This window comes from Psammomys obesus, unplaced genomic scaffold (genome assembly GCF_907164565.1).
Source record: "Psammomys obesus unplaced genomic scaffold, mPsaObe1.curated_primary_1811, whole genome shotgun sequence".
Lineage (NCBI taxonomy): Eukaryota > Metazoa > Chordata > Mammalia > Rodentia > Muridae > Psammomys > Psammomys obesus.
The window spans coordinates 1,481,069-1,494,729 of NW_026590552.1; the positions used below are offsets into that span (position 1 = coordinate 1,481,069).

Genomic DNA, 13,661 nt, shown 5'->3' on the forward strand with positions numbered 1-13,661 from the left:
TAGATAGATAGATAGATAGATAGATAGATAGATAGATAGATAGATAGGATTGTAGGATTGCTTGGAAAAATCTTATAATACTGTGAAGCCTAACAAAGTCTGTGAACTTGTGTCACCATGCTAGAGACCCAGAACAGTTGTTGAAAACAAGCCCATCTAAGTCCATAGGCAAAATAGTAAATCTCAGTTCCATCAAGAGTCAATGTTCCAAATAGACACATCTTTATTATTTTAGTTTATCAGAATATTCTTGGCTTCTTTTAGGAAAAAATTGGAATGACTTTGTAAGGCTTCAAGAATATCTACTAGGACTTTTCATTTACATTTCATTTACGTTAAATACATAAGCTAATGTAAAAAATAAATTGTTTCCTTTTCAAAATAAAAAAAGAGTCAATGTTCCAATTGAAGTAGGTGAACTGGACAGGAAAAAAAAAAGCTACTGTTTCAGACCTTCACCTGATTTGCATAAATCACACCCCCCCTTGTAGAAGGGAACCTACTTTGCTGAAACCACAAATTTCTATACCAATTTCATTTTTTAAATAGTTTAAAAATTCCTCCACAGATATACTCAGAAATAAAGCTTTTTGGGGAACTGAAATTTACACACACAAAAAAACCCTGATTATCACAGCTATACAATCAGCACTGGTGGATTTTCTTGTTTGTTCTCTCCACTTCTTGCTGCTCCCCCTCTCTTTTGCTCATTCACTCTCAAATGCACACATTCAGATACAGTATCCATTTATTTTGTCAAATAGTCATTAAACAAATCTTTGTTATCACATACTCTGAACAGGGTTCAGGGAGTCACATAAAGGGAGGAGTGGAGATACACCTATGCAAAGAGGAACCCTTACTACCAAGGGGTTTGTGTTCTATTTCAGGGTACACTCATTTCCTTATAATTACTGGATGGTACTCTACAATTGTCTCATGTAGAAACCATGTACTACGAGCATGCTGAGGAAGCAATTAATTCTCATCTGGGAAATAAAAAACTAAGCATATAAGCCCTAGCATACTAGCAGTGGAAGAGAAGATGATTAGATTATTCTGTATAGAAACAATGACAGCATAAAACACCCTTAGAAATATAGAATGTTGAAGGACAGCTGCAATTTTTGTAGACTCAGGAGACTGAGTAGGGCTGAAAGAGAGAAGTTCTAAATCTGAGCAGACAAATCTGAAATGTTTCTAGTGCTTTCCTGTGTAAAACTGTAAAGGAAATCCTGCATTCTTTTGAGAACCTGCTTGGTGAATCACAACAAACATAGACAAGGGAAGAGAAAGTGAAAAATAAAAAATTCTAGATCTACATTAGGTATTTCACTGATATTGGAAAGTCAGAGTTGACATTAGTTTAGAGTTCTTAATGCGATTGGGAAGTGCTTGGTTTCTAGATGACTCTCCACAGCATCAGAACCTCAATTCTGACGCCAGTGGGCAAGCTTTGAACATTTCCTTGTTTATCATGTTGACAACCAAACTAACACCCAGAGTTACAAGGAGTATGCCTGAAGCCACCACTAATACTGAGTTGGTGAAATGCCAGATGACAAAGTGGAATTTTGTAAGTTTAAGCAGGACATTGTGTAAATGTATTACAGATAAATCTAAGAGGAAAAGAGAATGACAAGACTTATTTCGTTCTACCAAGAGCATATTACTTATTAATTTCTAAATGCACTCAAAATTGAACCCTGAAAAATTTTTTCATGTCATTACCCACCCTATGTTACCACAAATTTAAGACTTGCCTCTACTTTTTCATGTATGTTTGTATATGTTTATATGGATGTGTGCATAGGTATAGGTGCACATATGTGAACCTGAACCAACCTTAGGTGTCATCATCAGGAGCACCATCCACCTTTTGGGAAACAGGGCTTCTCACTGGCCTGGAAAAACCATAAAGATCTTCCTGTCTTCTCCCCTGCACTGGTATTATAAGTATGTGCCTCCACAGCCCGTACTTTTACTTAGGTCAGTGCTTCTCAACCTGTGGGTCACAACACGTTTGTGGGTCAAATGACATTTTCACAGAAGTCCATATCAGATATCTTGCATATCATATATTTACATTATGATTCATAACAGTAGCAAAATTACAGTTATGAAATAGCAATAAAATGATTTTGTGGTTGGGGTCACCACAACATATAAAACTTTATTAAAGAGTCACAGCATTAGGAAAGTTAGGAATCACTGGCTTAGGTTCTAGAAATAGTCAAACTTAATTTTTGTTGTTGATTTGTTTTTTTTTTTGTTTTTGTTTTTTGTTTTTTGGTTTTTTTTTTTTTTTTTGCTTGTGACTCAGGTACTTTACTGACTGTACTATCCCCCCAACTCATCCTTTTTTATCTTACTTTTTAAATTTTGCTTTTGTTGTTGCTGTTGAGGTGAGACTGGGTCACACTACATAGTTATAGATAGCTTTAATTCATTATATTCCTGTGTCAATGTTTCAGGTTCTATGATTCCAGGTGTGTGGCAACAATGCTTGACTAATAATTATCATTAGCCTTTTGCTGTTTATTGTTAAGAATAAAATATAACTTGAGAACTAGTGGTAATTTGTTAAAAATCAATTTAAGAATCATTAGTCAAAAATTAACAACTAAGACTCAAAGCCAAGTATATATCTACAAGCCCCTATCAGCACTCACTATAATGTGGCAATTATCCCAGCTTTTTTAAAATAAATTAAATGATGCACTTTATTGGTTGTTTCCAATGAAGGGAGTATAAAAAGTATCGTTTTAAAACTGTCTAAGTTGAGTAAATTCTTTGTGTTTGACCTTTGGTTTGGTAAAAATGAGTCTTGGGGACCATTTTTAGTTAGGACTTACTAAAATATGAGTTACAAATTGTTGCTTGGCTGTTCTTAGACTTAGAGACCCAAAAACAACTTACAATAAAGGAAACAGTGTTTTAATTGTTCCTCATTAAAAGTGATGAAAACACATCATTTCCCTTCCTCCCAGGTGGCTGTGGAGGATCGTGTGAGGCAGCTGCATGAAGCCCACAGGGACTTTGGCCCAGTATCCCAGCACTTCCTTTCCAGTAAGTCATTTTCATTGTTCCCTACTTAACCTCTTCATTGTATCTTAGTAGCTAAATATTAGGAATTAACCACTATCTCTCTCAAAGACATTAGAGCTATATTTCATTCCAAAATAATATTTTGAATATCATTGCCAATTATTGAAGTGTGTACTGGAAAACATATTGCAAGAAACAATTGTGTTTTAGCTGACAACTGGAAAAAAATGATCTAACTAGGCCTTAGGTATGAGGATGAAATATGTTTTGGAATAAAATATAGCTCTAATGTTATAAAGCTGATCATTTTATATCATCATGTATCATCATTCAATATATGATATTTTGAGTCTGATTATTTTCTGAGCTAGAAATGAAATTCAGGGCCTTGTTAATGTTAAGCAACTCTTGTTCCACTGAGCTAAATTCCTAGCCTTTGTTTTTATGAGACTCTCACTATGTACCTGTACTGACTTCAAACTCACTATTCTTTTACTTTTCTGTGTATAAATATTTTGCCTACATGTATGTGTGTGCACCACATGCATTCAATGTCCAGGGAAGCTAGAATAGGATGTTAGAGTCCCTGCAATTGGAGTTATAGATGGTTGTTGGTTACTATGTGGGTGCTGGAAATTAAAACCTCATCCTCTGGACGAGCAACCAGAAATCTTTTTTCAAGTAATTAATTAATTTTAATTTTTTCTCTCTTTTTAATTCACTTTGTATCTCTCCTGTAGCTCCCTCCTCCCCTTCCAATCCCACCATCATTCCCCTTCTCTACCCATGCCCCTCCCCAAGTCCGCTGATAAAGGAAGTCCTCCTCTCCTTCCTTCTGATCTTAGTCTATCAGGTCTCATCGGAATGGCTGCACTGTCTTCCTCTGTGGCCTGGTAAGGCTGCTCCCCATTCAGGGGGAGGTAATCAAAGAGCAGTCCAATTAGTTCATGTCAGAGACAGTCCCTGTTCCCATTACTATGGAACCCACTTGGACACTGAACTGCCATGGGCTACATCTGTGTAGGGGTTCTAGTTTATCTCCGTAAATGGTCCTTGGTTGGATTATCAGTCTCATAAAAAAAAAAAAAAACCTCTGGGCCCAGATTTTTTGGTTTTGTTGCTCTCCTTGTGGAGATCCTGTTCTCTCCAGGTCTTACTTTCTCCCCCTTCTTTCATAAGATTCCCTGCACTCTGCCCAGTGTTTGGCTATAAGTCTCAGCATCTGCTCTGATACCCTGCAGGGTAGAGCCTTTCAAAGGCCCTCTGTGGCAGACTCCTGTACTGTTCCCTGTTTTCTCCCTCTTCTGATGTCCATCCTCTTCACCTTTCTGAATGGGGATTGAGCAATTTAGCCAGACTCCTCCTTGATTAGTTTTTTTAGGTGTATAGATTTTAGTATCTTTCTCCTATATTATATATCTAATATGCACTTATGAGTGAGTATATACCATGTGTGCCTTTCTGCTTCTAGAATACCTCACTCAGGATGATCTTTTCCAGTTCCCGCCATTTGCCTGCAAATTTCATAATTTCCTTGTTTTTAATTGCTGTGTAATATACCATTGTGTAGATGTACCAAAATTTCTGTATCCATTCCTCTATTGAGGGGTATCTGGGTTGTTTCCAGCTTCTTGCTATTCTATTATAAATAAAGCTGCTACAAACGTGGTTGAGCAAATGTCCTTGTTGTGTACTTGAGCATATTTTGGATATATGCCTAGGAGTGATATAACTGGATCTTGAGGAACTGCTATTCCTAATTGTCAGAGAAAGTTCCAGATTGATTTCCAAAGTGGCTTTACAAGTTTACATTCCCGCCAGCAGTGAAGTAAGGTTCGCCTTTCTCCACATCCTCTCTAGCATGTGTTGTCACTTGAGTTTTTGATCTTAGCCATTCTGATGGGTGTAAGGTGAAATCTCAGGGTCGTTTTGATTTGCATTTCCCTGATGACTAAGGAAGTTGAGCATATCTTTAAGTGTTTCTCTGACATTCGATATTCCTCTATTGAGAATTCTGTTTTGCTCTGTACCCCATTTTTTAATTGGATTAACTGATTTTCAATCAGAAATCTTAACCACTGAACCATTTTTCCAGCCCCAAACTGACTATTCTTTTGCCTCAGCTTCTCAAGTCCTGGAATTATGGACTTGTGCTACCATACCCAGCTAATGCTCTTAACAAAAGGCATTACATACTTTCATTTCCAGTTGTTCTCTTTCCATAATTATCCTGCTTCTCTTTTATCTGTTATGTTTATTTTTCCTTTTATTTACCAGTTTTTATAATTTGTTTATTATATTTTATAATCAATTGCATTATTTACATATAAGTAATAAAAATTATGTGGTTTTAATTAATACTAATAGAGACAGCTTTAGGTTGCTGAGAGTTTTACTGGAACATTTTAATAAAGTATATTGGAGAAATGTATAATGTATTATATAAATAACACCACAGAAATATATATATATATATATATATATATATATATATATATATATATATATTTGGAGTACTTAGAAGTCACAGTTCTACTGCATGGATAGCCATCAATTTTGCAAGTTGAGCAGATAACCCTGGAACTTGAAAAATAACTTTTTGTCTATGAACAGTATAGCCAGCTTTTTCTTTAGCATTACCATCAGAAAAAAAATAGAACAAGCATTTTAAAGGTTTATTTTTAACTATAATAGGAAAAACAACACTATGTAAAGAAAAAAATTGAATAAACCTACTGGAAGGTTAATGATTATCTAGTTGTAGCCAAAGAAAGTAACCATTTATCTGAATTGGTGTAAAGCCAATTAGTCTGAGCTTTACTATATGGTATAATAATCTTAGAAGGCTCAATTCCAAAGTAAGCCCTTGCCTGCGTGCATCCCAACACAATGACGTGGGCAATAGCCTCATAATAAAGCGAAATAACTTTATTGGGACTAGCTGACAAGTTGGTCCACAATAGAGGATTGGATTGTCATAACAATCCAGTAGGAGTTGACTGTGTTTGAAATACAAGTAATAGGAGAGGACTATCTGGATCCCAATGTGTTACAAATTGATTTTTTAAAGCCTTTATTATTATTAATAATGTATCTTGAGCCTCTGGAGTCAATTTGTTTTGCGAGGAGGTAGGAGCTAAATACCCTTTAAGAACATTAAACAATGGCATAAGTTATCCAGTGGTTAATTTTAGATATGGCCTAAGCCAATTTATATCTCCCAATAATTTTTAAAAATCATTAAGAGTCTTTAATTTTTTTAATTTGTACTTTTTGATGTTTAATAGCCAGAGGAAATAAATTAAAACCTAAATAACTATAAGGATCACTAGTTTGTTCCTTTTTTGAAGTAATTTTTAATCCTGCTTGGGACAAAGCCTTAAATAGATCTGTATAGCAAGCCATAACATCTTGAGCTACGGGTGAGGCTAATAAAATATCATCCATATAATGAATGATATAAATAGAAGGCCATTTTTTTCCGTACTGGACTAATAGCATTAACTACAAATTGTTGACATAAAGTAGAACTATTTGCCATGCCCTGTAGCAGCATACTCCAATGATAACGTTTCATAGGTTCCTTAAAATAATAGAAGGGAGACTAAAACCAAATCTACGGCAATCCACAGGATGCAAAGGAATGAAAAAAAAATAAACAGTCTTTTAAATCTAAAGTAATCTTGTAAGTGTTTTGAGAAATCCCACTAGGTGATGGGAGTCCTGGTTGCAATGTTTTTATAATTATTATAGTCTCATTTTTTTAAAAATCTTGTAATAATCTAAATTTGTTAGATTTTTTTTAATTATAAATATGGGCATGTTCCATGGTGAGTTAGAGGGAGCTATATGCCCTATAATGGTTAACAATGATCTGAAAGTAACCCTGTATAATCCTGGGCTAATATGGAGCTGCAGTCCTTTTTTTTTCTTCTTTAAAGGAGCATAAGCAAACATTTTGCATTGAAGAATCTCCAGCCTTTTTAAATGAAGAGCAACATATTTTATAGTTTTTTTTCCCTGATATGATACATTGTAATAACTGCAGTTTTTTGTTTAATTGGCTCAAACAGCATGGCTTGATTTTACTTTTCAAAATTAATAAAATAAATACCAAGGTCCTTTGACTTCCCCCAAAGTGTTGAGAAACTGTTTCAAGTTCTTTGTTAGACTGCCCAATGGTTATTATTTTAAAATACCTGATAAATTTTAAAATGTTTTATAGAATTTAACACCGATGGTCCAGGACCAAACTCAGAGGTGCTGATTTAAACTGTCTCATGTCCAAAAATATTAGTATCGTTAGTCCAAGTCTACAGATAAACATACATACACAGATAAACATACACACATACACATACATACGGAACATAGAAATCCGACATTGCCACCTTGGAGTAGCTGGAATTCCCAAATAGCAGGACTTGACCGGCCCTTACCGGACACAAGTCCTACAGATTCCAGAAGAAGTGGACCCCTTCATGGGCCCCCTCCCCGGGAACTGGAGCGTCCTCCAGATTCCCTCGATCAAATTGGAAACTCTCCGAGCTTCCCCAGACCTCGAGCAAAATGAAACCAGAAACCAAAAAACACAGCCGGCAGACAAAAACAAAAAAAACAAACAAACAAACAAACAAAAAAAACAAAGACAAAGACAAGAAACAACCGTGGTACCTGCTTTTTAAACATTCAAACAATTTTTTAAAACCTGTTTTTGCAATATTCAAACAAAGCATCCTCTTTAGGAGTGAAATCATAAAGCATGTTAATAATTTTAAAAGTTAAAACCAAAGTTCAAAATTTGCCAGTGCAAACAATCCAATTTTTTAAAACCAACACCAATTTAAAATGAGACTTGTCTTTTCAGTCTAAAAGGAAACAAAATTTATGTTAACTAAGAGGTTTTATAATAATTTTTAACCCATATCATATAGCAAAGATGACAGAATTATATCATATGGTTGCCTTTTAAACATATGTGTTTACAGACCTTATAAACATATATGCATATATATATATTTTAAACAACAGTTTGAATATAACTTTAAAATATATTTAATTACTTTTGATCTATAACCTAGATATATATTAACCATTTAAGATGACCATATATTTAAACAGACAAATAAAACTTTTTTTACTGGATTTAGCCGTAATTTTAAGTATGATAGTCAAGAGCGGCCCAATATCAGCACAAAGTATAATATAACCAGTTAAGTTTGCTTTAGTTCGATAAGGTGTGATAGCTGTTTTACAGGCTGAATTAACATTCTCAAAAGCCAACTGTTGCACAAAAGGAAGTCTACTCTGAGTGAATACTCCTTTTGTGTTGTATTAAAATTATTATTATTTATTACTATTATTATCATTATAAATATTTAATAATTGAACCTGTTCTCTTTTTAACTGGATTTTTCTCTCAGAGAACATTTATATCTTCCTGCAGTGCTCCCGTACCACCCGCAACCATGGGGGTAGAGGGGAAGGCGCGGGAGGCCAGTCTGAATTATGAGACTTGGCAACTTTTTTCTTTGACTCCGTTTCATCTTCACTGTCTAGCTCCTAAGTTATTTTCTGCTCTCAAATTACACAAATCTGTTTGAGCTCCTTTATGAACATTTGGAATAACCTTCGAAGTACCTTTTTTTGCCTGTTTGGCTGCTTTAGTTTTTCCAAGCATCTCTTTAGTTTTACAAAGTAAAAGGATTAGAGAATTTTATTCTAATTCTCTGTGTCTTAAAAACCTATTTAAGGGATCTGATAGATCCCATCTTATTAGTTCCCTGCACCTGACGACCACCTGACTTTACCTTAGTCAGTTGCTTTGCACGCGCTCCTGTGGTCAGTATAACTTGCCTCAGCTGGTCCTCCATCTCAGGTTCCCGGGGTTTCAGCTCCATCTGTCACCGGCCAGCAGTGACACCTGAATACCATCTGAGAGAGGGCTGGGAGAGAGAGAGAGACATGGCGACACAGAGAAGGACAGCAAGTCTACATGCTGATCCAGGTGTCGATTTAATGGACGTCAGGTTAACACTTAAGTAGGCAAAAAAGTACAAGCAGTTTCTCACGTAGGAGCTTTACTTGGTCAAAACATAGAAGAGCTCACTCAAGGTTACACAGAGCCTGCTGTCTGGTTACTATGGTTGCACAGAGTTTCTCAGGGTCAGAGCAGCCCGCTGTAGGACCACAAAGGTCAGTTTATGAGAAACTGGACTTTGGAAAATAGCCAAAGCTAAGAGGCCGAATTCCACTGCTCAGATGCCATTAACTCCAAATTTGCCATTAACTCCAAAAAGGCTGCCACAGTGCATAAAGTTATACATGTGGAAACTGATATCAATAGCTTTCTCTTTTGTTCTCTATTTTTAATTAATTTATTTTTTATTAATTACAGTTTATTAACTTTGTATCTTAGCTGTAGCTCCCTCCTTCAGTCCCTCCCAATCCCACCTTTCCTCCCTCATCTTCTCCCATGGCCCTCTCCAAGTCTACTGATAGGGGAGGTCCTCCTCCCCTTCCATCTGACCCTTGCTTATCAGATCTCATCAGGATTGGCTGCATTGTCCTCCTCAGTGGCCTGGCAAGGCTGCTACCCCCTTAGTGGGAGGTGGTTTATTTTTTGACACAGGATTTCTACCTGATACTTAAGCTACCAATCCAGTTCAGCTAGAGTGACACATTACCTAGTTCTGTAAATCTCCCTGTCTCTACCTCTATACCGCTGAGGTTGCAGAGAAACCACTCTTCCCACCTGTTAAGTAGGTGATAAAAATCTGCTGTCAGGTCCTCATACTTGCACAGCAAACATTTTCTCCATGGAACCAAACCATTAGTCCTGATCCATTCTTTTATTATTATTTTTTGTCTTCCCTGACTTTTCTATTTTCAATTGGTTAATGAAAAGATTCATGCTCACAAATACTGTACAGTATTTGAGTAGATGTTTTGTCGTGAGTTTCCAATTGGTCATTTTCTTTGACAACAAAAATTCTGAGATGTTAGACCTGTATTTTTAGTTCAATACTGTAAGAAACTCTCATATTTTCTTGAGTTGTTCTAAGCCTAGTTATTTAAACAACCTTTTTATCTTTGAAAATTTATTTAGTTATTTATTTGTCTAATTAATTATAGTTTATTCATTTTTTCCAAGCTGTAGCCCCCTCCTTCGTCCCTTCCTAACCCCACCCTCCCTCTCTCTTCTTCTCATATCTCCCTCCCCCAGTCGACTGATAGTGGAGGTCCTCCTCCCTTCAATCTGACCCTAGTCTGTCAGGTCTTATCAGCACTGGCTCCAAGTCTTCCTCTGTGGCCTGGTAAAGCTGCTCCCCATTCAGGGAGAGATGATCAAAGAGCCAACCCCTAAATTCATGTCAGAGATGGTCCCTGTTCCCATTACTATGGAACCCTATTGGACTCTGAGCTGCCATGGGCTACATCTGTGCAGGGGTTCTAGGTTATCTCCATGCATGGTCCTTGGTTGGAGCAACTCTCTCAGAAAAGACTCCTTTGCCCAGATTATTTGGTTCTGTTACTCTCCTTGTGGAGCTCCTGGCCCTCCAGATCTTTCTATCTCGCCCTTCTTTCATATGATTTCCTGCACTCTGCCCAAAGTTTGGCCATGAGTCTCAGCATCTGCTTTGATACCCTGCAGGGTAGAGTCTTTCAGAGTCCCTCTGTGGTAAGCTCCTATCCTGTTTCCTGTTTTCTCCCTCTTCTGATGTCCATCCCCTTTGCCTTTCTAAATGAAGATTGAGTATCTTACCCAGGGGCTTCCTTTTCACCTACCTTCTTTTGGTGTACAGATTTTAGTATGATTATCTTATATTATATATATAATATCCACCTATAACTGAGTATATACCATGTGTGTCTTTCTGCTTCTGGGATAACTCGCTCAGTCTGATCTTTTCAAGTTTCCACCATTTGCCTGCAAATTTCAAGATTTCCTTGCTTTTAATTGCTGAGTAGTATTCCGTTGTGTAAATGTACCACAATTTCTGTATCTATTCCTCAACTGAGGGACATCTGGGTTGTTTCCAGCTTCTGGCTATTACAAATAAAGCTGCTACACACATGGTTGAGCAAATGTCCTGGATATCTACATGTAGAAAAATGCAAATAGATCCATACTTATCACCCTGCACAAAACGAAAATCCAAGTGGACCCAAGACCTCAATATAAAACCAGACACATTAAACGTATTAGAACAAAAGGTAGGAAAGAGCCTTGAACTCATTGGTACATGAGAAAACTTCCTGAAGAAAATACCAACAACACAGACATAAGATCAGCAATCAATAAATAGGACCTCGTGAAACTGAAAAGCTCCTGTAAATAAAAGGACACTGTAGTCAGAACAAAATGACAGCCAACCCTATGGAATGGATTTTCACCAACCCTATATCTGACAGAGGGATAATATCCAGAATATATAAAGAACTCTAGAAGTTAAACAGCAACATATCAAGCAATCCAATTATAAAATGGGGCACAGAGCTAAACATAGAATTCTTAATAGAGGACTATCAAAAGGCAGAGAAACACTTAAAGAAATGCTCACCACTCTTAGCTATCAGGGAAATGCAAATCAAAATGACCCTGAGATTTCACCTTATACACATCAGAATGGCTGAGATCAAAAACTCAAGTGAGAACCCATGATAGACAGGATGTGGAAGAAGGAGAACCCTCCTCCATTGATGGTGGGAATGTAAACTTGTACAAGCACATTGGAAATCAATCCAATACTTTCTTAAACAATTAGGGATATTCCTACCTCAAGATTTAGCCTTGCGACTCTGGGGAATATATCCAAAAGATGCTCAAGTATACTACAAGGACATTTGCTTAAATAATCTTTTAATACCACACTAGACTAAAAGACCAAGGGGTAGAAGATTTCCAAGAAGGGGGCGACCAGCATACACCTTATCTGAGGCTCACAGAATCTGAAATTCTGCAGTTAGTGAGTGGAGTGAGAGCTGAATCCAAAACATTGACATTGAGGCTTCCTGGGTGAGAGGGGAAAACCTGGAAGCTGGGACAGTTTGGATCCAGGTCACCAGTGGACATCTCTAGGGACTCAGAGTGATGAATATTCAACCCCCTTCACTTCTCCTTTCCCTAAGCATGGATATCTCTTCTCGGCAAGGCAGCAGGCAGTGGCCTCTGCCCTAATCACTAAGACACCTTGGATGATTCAGCAGTGATTGCTCTAAGCACAAGCCTGTATTCAGTGACTGAAAATGGTCCTTCCAAGGGTTAGGGGGTTGAGGCTGTGGCAGGAGGGCAACTAGTCAAAGCAGAAAACTTCTGTTCACTTAGAGACTGGATCAGCACAGGTGAGCCTCCCAGAGCCCCCGATGGAACAGGACAGTGGCTAGTACAAGCAGGATCCTCCATGTGCACTGTGACTGAGGTTACAGAGGCATCCCTGCCCAGCAGCCAAACAGTGGACACCACTGAGCTGATGGATCTCCTGCACACTCACTTGCCCCTGTAGGCCCAAATCTGTGAGTAGAGAAGAGGAGGATCACCTGAGCTTCCTAATAAAGCCTGAAAGCAATTCAGTGCACCTTTAAGAGAGTGATTGCAGAGCTCCAGAACAGGGGCCCTAGATGCTAGCAGCCAGATATCTGATCCATCCAACCCATACCACTACTGTGGGCAACATAGAGATCCTTAGGACATTATTCTCAACATTGAAGACTGCTCTGTGGGTTTCCCAGTGCAGTCCAGGCCAACAATTCCTGGAGCCCACACAGATCTGAAAACCAAGAGGACAATACAACAGGCCTATAGGCCACTGAGGTACTCAGGGCCACAAGACATTGTGCACTAGAACAACGCCAGCACCAGCACCTCCACCCCCAATGCCACGCTGAAGCACCACACTTCAGGCAACTACAAGCTCTAGAACATGCTCCTTCAAGGCTCACTGGCACACACACTCCCACACTTGCATATATGTGCCTGCAACATTCCTACCTTAGCTACAGTTGAACAGCAACATCCACTCTCAAAACAGTGGGGCTCTCACATCTTCCTGAAGAATACTCCAGACACCAAAATCAGATGGAGAGTCTGAAGTACAGACTCCAGGAAAAAACAGCAAAGGTTACAGAAAAGCAGATGACTAGAGGTCAGAGTAGGAACACACCCAACAAAAATCAAGACATCATGGCTTAACCAACAACCCCCCCCCAAAAAAAATGGATATTTTAATTCATCAGAAACACAGGAAAATAATTTTGAAGCTATAATTATACAAAATGAACAAAGAGCTCAAAGAAACACAGGCAAATACAGTCAAACAAATAGAGGTACGTTTAGAGGCACAAGGAAGGCACGATTAGTGGTATAAAGAGAGGAAACAAACAAAAAAATAGAGGCCACCCTGGAAAGACAAGAATCCACATTCAAACAGATGAAGGAAATGGTGCAATGGACACTGGAGCAGCAATAGAATCTTTCCACCTATACCACAGCTACCATGGTCACAAACAGTGAGCTGGAGAGACAGTGCATTCAGTGGAGACTACTCGAAAATCCACAGACAGGTGAATCCAACTTGTGAGTATAGGCTCCAGGAAAAATCAGTCAAAGCTAC

At 37.9% G+C, this 13,661-nt stretch overlaps 1 protein-coding gene across 3 annotated transcripts in view; it reads left to right on the top strand.

Moving 5' to 3' along the window:
• Window positions 1-13,661, top strand: part of Dmd (dystrophin) — a 1,523,318-nt gene that overhangs the window by 1,192,075 nt on the left and 317,582 nt on the right. For all 3 annotated transcript variants that reach the window (XM_055607916.1, XM_055607917.1, XM_055607918.1), the window contains one exon: window positions 2,991-3,069. In XM_055607916.1, the coding sequence (XP_055463891.1) occupies window positions 2,991-3,069 (79 nt within the window). The remainder of the gene's footprint in view (window positions 1-2,990; window positions 3,070-13,661) is intronic.